Source organism: Arachis stenosperma, chromosome 4, assembly GCF_014773155.1.
Source record: "Arachis stenosperma cultivar V10309 chromosome 4, arast.V10309.gnm1.PFL2, whole genome shotgun sequence".
Lineage (NCBI taxonomy): Eukaryota > Viridiplantae > Streptophyta > Magnoliopsida > Fabales > Fabaceae > Arachis > Arachis stenosperma.
Genome location: NC_080380.1, coordinates 135770763 through 135786690, shown reverse-complemented (window position 1 = coordinate 135786690; position 15928 = coordinate 135770763). Strand labels below are relative to the sequence as shown.

At 31.7% G+C, this 15928-nt stretch overlaps 3 protein-coding genes across 4 annotated transcripts; 1 reads left to right on the top strand and 2 right to left on the bottom strand.

Moving 5' to 3' along the window:
- Positions 1 to 552: 552 nt before the first annotated feature.
- On the top strand, positions 553 to 1653 carry LOC130975622 (F-box/kelch-repeat protein At3g06240-like). Its single transcript, XM_057900384.1, has one exon. It carries the CDS (start codon positions 553 to 555, stop codon positions 1651 to 1653), a length of 1101 nt encoding a protein of 366 aa, XP_057756367.1.
- Positions 1654 to 4148: 2495 nt separating this feature from the next.
- Positions 4149 to 5173, bottom strand: LOC130975621 (uncharacterized). The gene is made up of 3 exons (XM_057900383.1): positions 4930 to 5173; positions 4463 to 4798; positions 4149 to 4357 (listed from the first exon to the last, which is right to left on the bottom strand). The coding sequence occupies exons 1-3, from the start codon at positions 5171 to 5173 to the stop codon at positions 4149 to 4151; spliced, it is 789 nt and encodes a 262-aa protein (XP_057756366.1).
- Positions 5174 to 6232: 1059 nt separating this feature from the next.
- Positions 6233 to 10510, bottom strand: LOC130973811 (FT-interacting protein 3-like). Of its 2 annotated transcripts, none has more exons than XM_057898477.1 (2): positions 10312 to 10510; positions 6233 to 9482 (listed from the first exon to the last, which is right to left on the bottom strand). In XM_057898477.1, the coding sequence occupies exon 2, from the start codon at positions 9439 to 9441 to the stop codon at positions 6385 to 6387; it is 3057 nt and encodes a 1018-aa protein (XP_057754460.1). In that variant the 5' UTR covers positions 9442 to 9482; positions 10312 to 10510; the 3' UTR covers positions 6233 to 6384. The 2 variants fall into 2 exon arrangements, with proteins under 2 accessions (XP_057754460.1, XP_057754461.1); XM_057898478.1 differs by having other exon boundaries at positions 6233 to 9504; positions 10312 to 10488.
- Positions 10511 to 15928: the final 5418 nt, after the last annotated feature.

Below are 15928 nucleotides of genomic sequence, written 5' to 3'. Positions count from 1 at the left end.
TATGTTTGGATAAAATAAGATAAAAATATTTTTTTGTTTATTTATTATGTAAAAAATATATTTTTTTAATTTTTCTAGTACTTTTATTTTTATTATTAGAAATTTATCAAACATATTAAAAAATAAAAAAGATAATTTTTTATTTAAAAAAATCTTTTTTTATTAATTTAATGGCGCCCAAATAAACATTTATTTTATCCAAATATAATTAATAACTAAAACATCTTTTTACATAAGATATCCAAATACAAAATCACTTTTATTTTTATAAAAGATCTTTTACAAAAATATTATTTAAAAAAAGATCTTTTTTAAAAATAACATCCAAACAAACTCAAAATATTAAATAAAATTTTAAAAAGATAAAAGTTAAAATCGTATCCATATCAGTTTGATTTGTTAAAAATAAATCTATTTAAATTTAAACTATTAATTTTCATATATATATATATAAAGTAAAAGTTATATATAATTATTGGTACCCTCGTCCAAACCAAGAAACAAACGTCAATCTACAGTACGAAGAACAAGAATGAACGGTTTTCGCCTATCATGACTCTCCCTCCAGAGTTGTTAGAAATAATTTTTCTACGGTTGCCGGTGAGGTCCCTTATTCAATTCAAGTGCGTGTGTAAGCAATGGCGTTCTCTGATTTCTGATCCCTACTTCGCAAAATTGCATTATGATGTCGCCATTGCACCCACTCACAACAATAATACTAAGCTCCTCTATTTGTCAAGCGATTTTTCTAGGGCTTGTTGTGTGAAAACAGAACCATCAATTCATCATGATTATCCTTTTAAGCTTCAAGAAACTTACAAGAACCATAGCTTGAGGATTATTGGTTCATGCAGAGGCTTTGTACTGTTGCGAAACTACAAGCCTAAGCCGGTTCTCATTCTTTGGAATCCAGCAACTGGTTCTCATGTAAGAGTTCCATATCCAAATAACTCCTCGAATTCGGAGTTTCCTTGTCCAGATTTCTTTTGCCATGGTGTTGTGTATGAAAAATCCAATGATGACTATTTAGTAATCATGGGATCGGTTCGACCTCTAAAGCGAAAACCCGAGTGGAAGTTTTTCTCTGTGAGAAGCAATTCATGGAAGGAAATTGAAGGTGGTGATTGCTTTACTCCAAATATTTCTATGGGTCATCAACTAGGATTGTTATACAATGAAGCTATTCATTGGTTAGTGGTGTATAATGGCAGTGATTACCCGCGAGGTATCGTAATTGTTGCCTTTGATATCGCAACGAAAACTCTATCAATGATTCCCTTACCGTACCCACAAGATCCTAGTCAGTGGGAGTTAAGCCTCGTTGGAGGCGCAGGATTCTTTGGGATATGTATGTTGAACGAGTTTTGGCCGTATATATTTGTGATGAAAGAATACAAAGTGGAGTCATCTTGGATTTTAATTGATATGTTACTTCCTTCCGATAATACAATGATTCCTTTGTGTTTTACTCAAAGTGGGGATGTTGTATGGATGAATAGGATTAACAAAGATCTAATAAAATTCGGAAAATTGGGGAGCAACGAAGAAGAATTACAAGAGTTCAAACTGGATTTTTGTGATAAAGATACAGTTTTAGTCATGTTTAATGAGTCTTTGTTGTCACTTCCAAGTAGTTGTAGACAGGAAGAGTAGGGTATATAATCTATATATCTTTTTCTTTTAAATTGTGTTTCTTAATTACTGCAATAATTTCACCTATTTTGGTACTTATTTAATGTTATAATTTATGTTATGTATAATCCTAGTCTCTCGTTTTCCTTTCCAAAATCAATATATCTATATATCTTCTTTTTGTTAGGTTGTTAAAGTTGTCATTATGGTTTGTTTTGTTATAGGCTCTGTTTTATTGCTTTATGATTCTAGTTTGATTTGCTTGCTCCCCTGGATGTTGGGTGCTTTTTGGTTGTATGGTTTGTAACTCTGCACTAGCTCACTTCCTTGATGGAGTTTGTGAGTGATTTAAGTATCAAAAAATTAAACATTGGCAATCAACATCCAGTTAATTAATATTTGGTAACTTTTTATAGTATAATTATAACAAAGGGTCCAGTTTTGTATTCAAAATCCAAGAACATCAATTTCTTCTTTGGTGTTAAATATTATCAAGAGCATCCTCAAATGGTTGAATAGAGACTGACTCTTCTGCTTTTTGCTTGCTGTAACTATCAATTTCTACTCAAATCTGGATCCTAACATGAAATTTAATAGACCAAACACTTTACTCATCATATTAAAAAGCCTAAAAATTTATTCTAAATAGTAGATGGCGTAGTTGCCAATCTTGGAGAAGTAAAAAACGGACCTCAGAAATGATCTTATACTTGTCTTGTAATAATCAATAATAATCATCAGATGCTTAATGTTTTTTAATGGGGTGGCACGGACATTACTTGATTCTATGTTTTAGCTAAGTGATTATGTTATGCGATGTTTCATTTAAGAATGTTGTTTCGATTATGTTGTAAATATAAACTTTCTTACACATTATATATATGTGTATTCTTTGTTGGTCTAAATTAGCACCTATCTCACATGTAAACACAAACATCATGACAATCACATATGAATGATGCGTATAACTTTTACAATGAAACGAGTGAAGCTTCTGTGAACGCACTACATATTAAAGCCTTTCTCAAGTGCAAAGAAATTAATTCTTAGAAGAATCCACTCAGAAATAAATTAAGGATAAGCGATGTAGAACTAAACCTGAAAACAGGAAACAGGAAACACCGGCAATAATCTTATAATCAAACACGAATAAAATCTTTACCATTATAAAAGCAATTTCAAAGACAATGTTACAAGGGACTACATAAAACCTAAGACTCATGAGTTTTTTGAAGTGACTACAATCTTTGAATTCGATTTTGGATGTTGTCCGCTGTATGTGATTCTGAAGTCTCTTGAGGCTTGTGTTTAGTTTTTTTTTTTTTTTTGTGCCTTTTTTTCGTTGATTAAACACCCAAAAAAAATTAATTTAAAATGATTGCATTAAAGTCTAACATATTATTCAATTAGCTGTTTTAAAAAATAATCACTATTAAAATAAATTATTGTTCATTAGATCATGTTGGTATTATTATCAATTGTTTATATATGTTCAACTAATAAGGATTGAGGCATTTGTGTTGAGGTATCATAAGTCAACGTCACATTACAACATTAAATTATAGAATAGATAGAAATATAGAACACGTCAAATAAAACAAATCTTCTTAAAATAAAATATTATTAGCTCTGTATGAAAAGTAGGAAAATGTAAATGCCATGATGCTGCTTCTTGTTCTTACTTCCTACCATGGTACGGTGGTGTTTGGTTTAGAGAGAAACGGGACAGTGAAAATAGAAACCAAGGTTCTGAAAACCGAACTGGTCATCGAATCGCTCTAAGTACTGGTTCATTGGTTTATAGGTTCAACCGTTTTGACTATGGTTGAACTGTAAAAACTGTTTTATAATAAAATAATAATTAAAATATAAATAAGCACATAAAAATGTAATTATAGTCTAATCTAAATTTTAAAATATCATTCAAATTAAAAGTACTACATAAACCAAATGTTATAATCTCATTCAAATACAAATTCAAAGTTCAAAAGTCAACAAACAACCAATCAAACTTAACATAGCATCATCAAAATGATCCAAGTTTGTCATCAATCATCAAAATCCTCCATAATTTGCTGCAGATTTGCCTCATTGATCTCATCACCTTCATTTCCATTACTTGGACCAGAAAAAGCAAGTGGTGCAGCATAAAATGTACTAGTACTACCACCACCACCACCTTGATCCAAATCAGCATCAATCTCATCTAAGAAAATATAACACGTTATCAATAAATTAAAGATAAAAGCTATTGTAATTTATTGTCTGATCAATAAACTATAATACTCACGAAGCAAGTCTTCAATATTACTTGGAAGATCAGGCTCTTTTTCAACAACCTCTTCCGTCACCCAAAAATCAACCTTATCAATAGTTTCAATATCGATTGGATCATATTGCGACTTTTGCTTTCTTTTTTTTCTTTCATTCCTAACAAATTAAATACAATAGATGATAAGCCTAGTATATTAGCTATACAAAATCTAATGATATGAAATGAAAGGATGAAATATAGATTACCTGGATTTAAGACGCAAATTATATATAACATACACAATATCACTTAGCCTATCATGCTCCAATCTATTCCTTCTTATTGTATGAATTTGATCAAAAAGACTCCAATTCCTTTCACACCCTGAAGAAGCAGATGCTTGGCTAAGAATGCGAACTGCAATTTTTTGTAAACATGGAGCAGAACTACTAAACAACCTCCACCATTCATCTACAAATTACAATCCCATATCTCAAGTATTAGTTATCAAATTAAGGAAACCAAAACATAAAATAAGTAAATAACTAAAGCTTATTATCAAACAGATATTATTACCAGGTTGAAGTTTTTTTGCAGCTGGAATAGCTTCAGGCCTATCAAAGCTTTCCTTTCGATCTCTATATAAGTGTATTTCTTTCATTGCCTCAACTGAATCTAAATTATTAACCTTGCAATGCAATGTAACAAGATCAAGTAAAGCTCGCATGACATCAGGTGATTCTCTATAATTTTCAGAAAAAAAGCACTCAAGATTCAAGAAATAGGCTGCTGCGTGAAGATTTTTTTTCAAATGTTTATCCCATCTTGAGTTGATAATCTCTGTGTAAGGTTGATATGCACTCTTCCTATGCTTGAACATTTCTTTGATTCCATTTTCTGACCTCAGCATACCTTCATAAACAATTCCCAATGATGGTTATCTACAAACCTCAGCAATTTAATCAACAGACTCACAATTTGGCATACAGTAAAACAATCATCCCAAAATTTATTGTCTAGGATAATTGCACTCACAGCTCTACCATTAGCACTCCTTCCTAATTTGTGTCCGGTAAAGTGTGTATCAACAACCAATTGTTGTAATTCCGATTTGCGCTCAAAGATACTCATCAATGTGAGGAAGACAGTGGCAAAACGAGTTGGACCTGGACGAACAATCTCCTTCCAATTATCTTTTTGTCTTAGCCAGGACAAGAACACCGTATGATTATATACAAACACAGTAATCTTCGAAGCACGTGTTGCAAGACTAGAAATATGTGGCATGCTGCTTATATCTTTTAGAATAAGATTTAAGCAATGAGCAGCACAAGGTGACCAGTGAATATTTTCAAATTTCTTACTAATAAGCCTACCAGCAGTGAATATTTTCAAATTTCTGACGGCGGGAAGGTGCTGACTGCGCGAGGTATTGGAAGGCGCGACGGACCCAACGGCGCCACGGAGCTGACGGCGCGACGCTGGTGACGGCGTGACGATGCTGAAGGCGCGACGGAGGTGAGTGCGTTGAGGTGAGTGCGACGGCGGTGAGTGCGTTGAGGGCCTCGTGGAGTCGTGGATGACTGGGTGTTGTTCTGTTCTGTGGGAGGCTGGAGTTGAGAACTGAGAAGCTGGAGGAAGTGGAGGCTGTGAAGGAAAAAAAGGAATTAGGGTTCCCTCAACACAAAATGGCGGCGTTTTGCTGCAAGGTTAAAAAACCGGCCGGGTCCCGATTCAGTTCGACCGACTGGTAACCGGCCGGTTCGTCGGTTCAAGTCCGATTTTCAGTTTTTATAGTTTTTCTTATTATTTGAACCGCTTCAGCGACCGGTTCACGGTTCGACCGGCCGGTTCGAACCAATTTTCAGAACATTGGATAGAAACCAATATTTTTCTTTTTTCCACTTCACCTCTCTTCCAAGAAAAATACAATAAAATGAGTTTCATGTGAGGATTGAACCGTGATTATTAATCTGCGAGACATGACTAGTTTATGATCTAACTACTTCATCTGATTAGTTTGGCCTGAATTTTAGAGTAGTTAATATGACGATGAAAATATATACTAAATAACATAAAATTGTTAAGAATGTTTAATCATATTAAAAGAACTAAGGACTTTGCCGAAAATTTTCTAATTATAAATTTTTTTATAAATAACTTTTGAAACTTTTAATAGTACAGCACGCCAATGTTTAACCATAGTAAAGTAGAGATGAATTAAAGACTTTAATGAAAAAGTTTTAATTATAACTTTTCTTAAAATAATTTTTGCATCTACGTAATGAGAACCAAGAAAATTAATTAGTTGTGATAACATCTACATCTACTAAATAAGGGTGAAAATTTCCGATAAAAAATATATATTTGTATGAAGGTCCATGACTCAATGAACCAAGACATAATATATACACGAAAAAAATTGTACAACAGCACTGCCAATAAAGACTTGAAAAATCCATACTCAAACATTGGCAGCAGAAAAGAAAGTGATGTATCTACAACATGCTATCCGTAAGAGCAGGCAACCTGCGGAAGAAATTAACAGGTGCTGGTGGTGTCTTACTCCTAAGCTTAGGATGTCTCATCAAATAAAATCCAACGGCAATAAACATCAGCTGCAAAGGCACAACATAAAGCACAATTGCAGCCACAATGCAGAACACCATAAATATCGCCGTGGCGCGTGGATCGCGCCAGTTTATAAGCGCGTGCAGCCTCTCCCCTTGGGCTGCTATGTCTCCAACCACACTCTGGACTCGTCCGGCGAGGCTTCTCAACCGATCATACCTCCACCGGACGAGGTCCGAACTCCTCGTGGTTGGAAACGTGTCCATTTCCTCATCCAGCTCATCAGGATTTGCCACGTCAGCACAAGAAAGCCTTGTGTCCATGTGTGGCGGGTATCTGGGTCGAAACCTCCATTTCCACATTCCTATAACAAACATGTAGAGAAATATTGTTGGTAGAATCAGTTCAGGGAAGCAAACTAGCATAAGGAAAAGAATGTGCACAAGAACCGTTGTAACCGAATTCTTCCACGTGGAAATCTCCCCAAGCCACCCTGCAACCGAAATTAGTCCTGAGAAAACGTTTTTCAGACGGTTGAAATTCGCCTTGCTTCGCCTCATGCTCCATAAATGTGAATCTGAGTCAGACAAGTACTCAACTACCTCCTTCCTAAGAGGCGGCTCGGCGCGACTCAGCCGCGCCGAAACAATTATCACAGCCTGCTGTTTCAGCCTGTCCTGTTCTATAATATTAAGTGGCTTGACATAATGCATCTTTGGCAAATGAGGCTTGAAATATAAATTCAACATGTTAACGAATGATGTGCATGAGAATCGAATTGCCAAATGAATTTCACCCATCTTCTTCACACCAGAATTATGAAGCATTAACAATGGATAAGTATGCGTGTAGATTCGGCCGGATTCTAGCGTCGATAGCCTTATCCGAACCTTGCCAATCTTTGAATCTCTATTGCCATTTCCATTAGAGCTACTTACCTGTCCATTGTCAAAAACTCCAAGAGTTAGAACCGTGGAAGGATCATAAACCTCCCAAGTGTATTGCTCATTGAATTTTGGACTAATGCTGCCTATAACCGTCCGCGTTCGCACCCATTTCTGGCCGTATTTTGCGACACAGTAGGCGTCCGAGGTTCCCCTGCCTTCTCTGGTCTTCATTGGTATCACATTAGCATCTAAAATTCCAAGTTCCAAGACACCAATTTGTTTCTTCCATAGCACTCTTGTTGAGGGCCTAAGATCACTGCTATAATAAGTAGACTCATCAAGAACATGGTATCCACCTTCTAGAAAAACATTCACATGGATTCTACTGAAGAACTTGTCTTTGTCCTTCTCTTTCTGTTTTCCATTCTCCATGTCCCTAGCAGATGACATGAATTTCTCCAAAGGATACCATCTGCTCCGGATGGGACGATCGTCTGCGCGCTTGTCAATTGATCCGACAGGGATAATCACATTGCCAATAGTCTCATCTTTGTTGTTTCCAAGGCGATCTTCGACAGTAAGGATCAAAGGCTCTTCAAAAGGCTCAGCTGCAACCAACATCAAATCTTGATTCCACTGAGGATTCATCATTCTTGATTGAACTGGTCTAGTCTTCAAGATTTGGTTACCAATCTGTACCTTGACATATGCATCTGGTATTCTTGATTTCTCTGATGGAACTAAATCTTGTGCCTCTATTACTTTAACTCTCACATACCATAACCGTGGCGAATGGTAAACTTTCGACCGGATTTGAGCATAGTGAGAAGAAGAAGAGCTTCCATTAGGAGATATGGCATCAGAATGCCAAGCATCAGGAAAAGCCTCGTCGGCCTGAGAGCCGTACCAGACTGCAAGCATTATCTCCCCATTGTTCTTTTCACCTTTCTTGTTTTCAATCCGGTACCATTCTGGAGCTAGAGGACTATCCGGCGGAGCGCGCCGGGGAACATCATAGAGATTGAACTTCACATTCCCAACTACATCATCTAGCACCACATCCTTGTCTTTCACCACAACTTCAAGAATTGATGACTGAAGATTCTCCTTTGCAAAGGCAAAAACTTGGTTCCATTCAGGACTTTGGTTTTTCTCAAAGTGGTTTGTGTTCCCTTTGAAGTTTCCAATCTTCACCTCAACATAGGGATCAAGGCTTCCAGTTACATCCATGGATGGAAGATCTCGAGCTTTAACAACTCGGACGAAAAGGTACTCCATTGGTTCAACAAGATCATAGGTGCTGGCCGGTATATTTCCTCGAATCACCCTTCCACCAACCACTTTTCCCCCTCCAAGAACAGGACTAGTCTCTCTAACAACATGATCAACTGGTGATGCTGAGCCTGCAAATGCATTCATAACTTTTGCAGCAGGTTTTGCAGATTTCATCTCATTCATGGAAAATGATACATTAGGCATGCCAGCAGCAGCAGCCGCTGCAGCCGAATTAGGCTGCTGCTTTTCGCCTTTATTCGATTTAGCAATGTTATGGAATGTGTGCCTATTTGGCTGACTTTTCTTAATTGGAATTTCTCTAAGGACTGGATCAGGGAATGGTAATTGTGTTTGATCTTGCATTGGAATGTGATATGTGTTATTCTGAAAGAAATTGGGAAGAGGGTTTGAAGCTCTCATAGAATTGTCATTTGTAACATACACCTTCAAACCAAGTTCTCCTTGTACCTTAGAAAAGAAACGTTTCTTTTCAAGAGGGTAGTGGAGAAGAACAGCATCAGAATACGAGACGAAGGAGGCTCCGGTTAGCCGGACTTTACCAAGGAAGACTTTTGAGCCATTGGTTTTGTTGTAGTGATATACAAAGGCTTCAAGATTGAGGCTTGGTATCATGCTTGGATCAGTGATGTTGAAGTAAAAGGTCTCATCCCAAACAGGACTCAGATCTTTCTCTTTAGTCGTCGTGCGAAATTTCTGGCCGTCAAATTGAAGCTCGACGAAAGGGCTAGATGAGCCTTCACCATCTTTTGGAGCAAGGTCATGAGCACTAACAACTTCTACAGCAAGTTTGAGATTGTTCATTGGTTCCAATGATTTGGATGAAAGAAATGTTTAGGCAGAACCTGAAAAAAGGAACATGGATAACTTGATATTCAAATCATTAGATATAGTATTGTATAAAAATTTGTCTATACTTTCCTATTAATATGCAATCAAGCAAAACCATGCTGATTTTTTTAAAGACATTAGTTTCAATTTTCAAAGTCTGATTATGTCTGCATAAAATATAGTTTTGTCTTTATTTAAAGATTGATTGATATTCTCATCGTTTGACTAATTCCACAAACCACAAAGCCAAGAAAACAATGGAATATTCAACTAAAACTTTATTGTTTGTTCTTCATTGAAAATCAGAAATCTTGGTAAATTCATAGAAGCACAACAGTCTACTCCATCCAAAAGAAAATAGAGAAAAAAAAAATCAGCACAAGTTATGAATTAACTATGACTCTTCAATTGTTAATTTCGAATTGTAGATAAGGAAGCAAAAGGAAAAAGAAAGAAGAAAACAGTGTCGTGGAAAGCAAGTAATGCTTCAAGCACAAGCAAGACACAGAAAGATTCTGAAAGTATCAACGGAACCAATTAATTATATAACCTTCTTCTCTGTGACAAAAAGCAAGACAAGAATATAAAAATTACCCCTTTTCTTATCATCAAAAGAAAATTACAGAATTTGAGTAAATGGATGGAACTTTCAATCTTCTAATTACTAATAAGTAATAAGAATAGCAACTCAGTATAACCCTAAAAAAACAAACTAAGAGTCAGTTAATTAAGAAGTGGGAAAAAGAATAAAACAGAAACAACATATATATGCAAAAAAAAAAAAAAACAGAGAATCGAATTCAAAAGTAAGGAAGAATAAGAAGGAGTGGCATGAAAACATACCTGTGAATGAATATTCAAGGTGCCAAGAAGAAGAAGAAGAAGTGGACAAAAAGAAGGTATTATAAGCAAGGGGAAGGGGTTGATAGAGAGAAAAAATCAGAAGAGAGAAACTTATAGAGCAAGAAAAAGGAGGAGGAAGAACGGGGTATGACATTTCTTCTGGGATGGTTCGTTGAAAACGAGTGCAAGAGGTATTATGAATTGACCTCCGAATACAAAAATATATATGCAAAGTGCAAACCATTTATCTTTTTGACAAAAATATTGTGACATTTGGATTAGGGCGTTTGAATTGGTCTAAACATGAAATTAAAAAAATTTCATTATTTTGAGAGAAAAAACACTTATAATATTATTTTTGTGCCATTTAAATACTAAAATTAAAAAAATATTGTTTTACAAAATTTAATGTAGCATCTGACTCTTTAGTCAGTATTCTTTTAATGTGCATTGAAAAACATTTTAAAAACTAATATATATCTAAAATTTGAAGACTAAATAGAAATAATTAAAATTTAAAAAATTAAATTGAGATTAATATATAAATTTAAAAAATAAATTAAGATTATCTCAAAAATATTAAAAAATTGTGAAAGTGATGTATAATAATGAATAGCCTAATAGGAGTATCATATTAGAATATGATTACACAGGGAGCGGAGAGACAAAGGAAAGAGAATTTGCATGTCCGTTAGGTAGCGTTTGGTGGAGAGACAGAGACAGAAAGACTGAGACTGAGAGACAGAGACTAAGAGACAGTGATTGAAACAAATTTCAGTATTTTGTTTGGTGCAAAATGGGAGACAGGAATTGAAATAGGAATGAAACTCTAATTTAATTTGCACAAAGAGTAAAATTGGAATTAATTAATTGAAATGAAAGTATTTTAGGTATAAAATGTTATTAAAGTTTCAGTCTTCATCTCTAAAAATTTCAGTCTCCTGTGTCCCTACTTTTTGGAGGTACTGAAATACTGAAATTTTAAAGACAGAAACAGAAATTTTAGTACCAGTCTCGGAACTAACAAACACAATACTGAGTCTCAGCCTCTCGGTCTCTGTCTCAGTACTTGAAAACAAAAGCTACCTTATTGTTTGAATTTTCGCATTTTGGAAGAACATTCACATTGTTCATTGTCCCACTTTCGAGCGCGTAACTCAAATGGCTCTCTCAAATCATTACACGTGTTCTTTTTCTATTTGATCATTACCAAGTGCAAGATCTTTCGTCTCATTGGGAAACATCATTTGTGTCAAACCCTAGGTTGCTTTGAACTCTCCACTGTGAATTCGTTTTCATTCCTATTCCATCTTCAACTCACATTCCCAGAACACATCTTTTTTTATTGAAACGTATGGAGGAGTGGATGGTGATGTCTTTACACATTAAAAATAAAAATGAAATGTAACCATCGCCAGGTAGAATTAATGAATTATTGATGTTTCTAAAATTGGAAAATCAATATAATTTACCGTTAGGTAGGTAATATTTCTTTTTGTCACGATGATGTTTGAACAATCAAGGTACTCCACTCATGCGCCAAGTGGCCTTGAACTTGAAATAAAGATATTAAATTAAAGAGTTAGTTAACAAGTGCTTTAAATATAATAGTTAAGAGCACCAACAATAATAATTTTTGGGTTTATTAATTAAAAAAGTTTTCATTTAAAAATATAAAAAATTTAAGTTTCTAATGTATTTATTCTACATTTGTTAATGAAAATATTTAAAATTTTTTACTAATGATAATCTTATTATGTGTTCTTGGAGCACATATTAACTAAATTCATATTTTTTTTATATTTTTAGTGTATTTAATATATTAAAAGTACATTAATTACTTTACATTTTCAAAAAAATAAAATAGCTAGGATATTTTATATATTTTATTTTTTTATCTTCTAACATTATTCTTTAATATTTTATATGATTTTATTTTTTTAATTAATTTTTGATATTTTGCTCCTAAAAAAAAGATCAAAATCCTTTAAAATAAAAAAGAATTCCATCTGTATAAAGTTATTTGAAGTATTTTATTCAATTTTTATATTAATTTTAACTTTTTATTCGTTCTGCTAAAATATATTTAATTAGTACTTTTATTTTGTAAGTTTTGTAGATCCTTCACTTTTTTTTAATTAAAAGATAATAACAATAATTTTTTATTTTATATTTTGTATTTTTAATTTTATTTTATTTTATATTTTTGTTATTCTTCATATAATTTATACGATATTTACTTTTTTTCTACCATATATAAAATTTTCAATTTTCTTTTGTCTAGATTAAATTCAGAATTAATTTTTTAGGTGCTATTATGATTAAAATTTATTTATTTTATTCTTCATAAAGACCTTATTTATATAGATAATTTAAAAAACTTGGTGATATAAAGAAAAAAATTATGTGGTATAATCTAAAATTTCTAGCAATAGAGTTAGATATCTATTTTTTAGACTTTTGAATATTGTAATATTCTAATTTATTATAGAAATAAAAATAGTTTATTTTTTGAAGTTTTTTTTTTTAGTTCTAATTTTTATTTGTTTAACTATACTTTGAAAATACAATGAATATGATTAAGATATTAGCTTATACATTATGATTGATTTATGAACAAAAAATACAATAAAAAATTTGCTGGTATTACTAGACTCAACATCAACTATATTTTTATTTAAAAACTTTTTATTTTGATTTAATGCCGCGTGTTAAAAGCTTGTCATACTCAATAAGCTTATCATACTCAATAATATACAATATTAAGCTACATCTTACAAATAAATAGTGATTTTTCGATTATTTGAATATCAATATTTGTATATTAACTATTTTTATTATTAATCAAATTTTTTACTTTAATAGATCATGAAAATAGTAAAAGTCATTCTCTTAATAGAATTAATTAGTATAGACAATGTAGTTGGTTAAAATTAATAAAAAAAAAAGTATGAAAAATAATTGATAAAATTAAACAAATTAAATTAAAAGTAACATAGAAAAACTACAACTTAAAAAAACTTTTGTTCAAATATAAAACTTTTGGATGTCAAATTTGTGATAAAGTTTATTGGGGAGACATAGACTAAAAAAATTATATAGAAGAATTAACATTATTAGTATATAAATTGAAAAAATTATTAAATTATGCCGTTTAAAAATAAGAACATCTAAATTTTATAGTTAAATTTTTTTTAATTTATATTTCTAATTCAAATTTATTAATATTTTATAATATAATTTTACAAGTTATAAAATGTGATATTAGTCATTATTATATATATAAAAAATGTGACTCATTTAATATTTGACCATTTATTTTCGATAATATTGTTATAACAAGGATACATGTGATTTTATGAGAATGATATAGCCTAAACTTTGGTTATCTAAAAATTGACTAAGTGGTTGGAATAGTTACACGTCACAAAACAACGAATACTAGCAATTGAAATGATAAAAAAAACAGCCAAATGGATATTTGACAGAATTACTCGTGATTTGGGACTAAATGGGATATGTAAAATCTTTATGGGTGGGAATCTATCTACATGAAATAATGGACGGGGACGAGGACATAATTACCCTCCCCATAAGACCCATTAAAACCATGCGAATATAAAATTACCGATTTATTCTAATATATTTTTGAATTTAGTGACCCTGATTCTTGTCTCCAAGTCGAACATTTTTTTTCTTCTAGACTTATCCGTAGTTTCAATTTTGCATCTCTCTCTCTCTTTCTCTCCCTCTCTCTCAAGTCTATCACTACATTGCTCAATTTCGCTTAAAAAAATTATGTAATTTGTTAGAAGATGTTTTTATATTTTTTCTTTTGAAATGTTATTTTTCATAATGAATATATTATAAATTGTGTTATATTGAATTGATTATTTTATAATTATTATATTATGATCTTTTTTGTTAATTTTTTAAAAAATTCAAAGAATATCCATAGATAACTGCGGGTATTTGCATTTCCTAAGGGGATAATTAAATAGGGACTTGCGACGAAAATAGAGAGGGGATGGAGGGTATATTTTTAAAACAGAAGTAAAACATAGGAAAGAAAATATGTCGCACCCACACGAGTATTCATTATCATCTCTAACTAACAATGGAAGTTCAATTTGAGCCGATTTGAGATGGGACATGTGGACTTTATTTGCATTGAGTCCTAAGATAATGAATCTGATTTGGATTTGGAATCCGAAAAATGAACCTAGGTTAATCTTACTCACTTGACTTAATATTTTAAGTCATTACGGTAATAAATACCTTCTATTAAATTTTATTACATTTATTATATATAAAAGTTGGATAAGAGATTTTTTAATCAAACTAAAAAAATTCTAATTATATTTTTTTCTCTTTTAGTCTTAAATATTATTTACTAACGTAATGAAAAAATAAATAATTTTCGACGAGACTTTTACAGAGAAACAAAATTCGTTGGTAATTTTGTCGATAACAAAAAATCTGTCTATAATATAGACCAAATCTATTTATAAATCTGTTTGTATTAAGCCATTTTCTAGTTGTGTAATAATAATAATAATAATAATAATGATGATGATGATGATGATGATAATTCACGTAATTAAAATAGAGCATTCTAATATATACATGATACTATATATATTAAGAATTATTATATATGATAAATTATTTTTTTCTATTTTTAATAAAGTTAATTAGTATTAAAAAAAATATAGTAGAAATATGATTTTTTGGTAGAAAAATAATAATAAAGATTATTATTGAAGTTAATTATATAATAAAAAAATTATGAATAATTTTTTAAATAATAATAAAAAAATAAGATTACTATTTTTTCATAATACAATATTTATAAAAAAATATTTGAATAATAAATTAATCCTCAATAAATTATACATTAGATATTATTATTTATATATATATATTATCAATTATTAAGTTATAATTAATTTTTAATTTAATTTTTGTCAATTGAAATATAAATTATTGAAATAATTAAATATTGAATATTTTGAACTTAAATAATTTTGTTTTTGTTATTAAAATTAAAAAAAGTGTCTTGTTAATCAATTCTAAAGTTAAATTTAAATTTGTGTAAAAAAAGTTATTTTTAGTTTTATCTTATTGAACAGAATTAATTTTAAAATAAAAAATAATCTTGTACATTATATTATAAGATAATGAAGTCATTCATTTTTTTTAATGGTAATTATTGTCAAATAAACTGGTATAAAAATAAAAAAATATATTTATTAATCTAGGGATAATAATTTGTTTTCCAATAGAATAAATTACATATTGAATAACAAAAGTTATTACGGTTTCTGTTCCAAGGGTTATCTGAAACATTGATTTGAGCCTGAACGTGAGGTCCAGGTCCCCTGTGAAGGCCGCGTCCGACCTCTTTGGTGCCGAGGGTGCCGTCTGTCCTAGTTCCTCATGAGGAGGTGGGGGTAGAACCTGCAAGAGACTCCGATGCTTAAGTTAGCAAGGACTTTAGGCAGGTTTTTAGTAGATTAAAACGTGAGTTATACTTAGAGGTACCAGTGTATTTATAGTAGAGTCGATAACCACCTTTATTGGAGTAGCTCCATCTTTTCTGATGGATAAGCGTTTC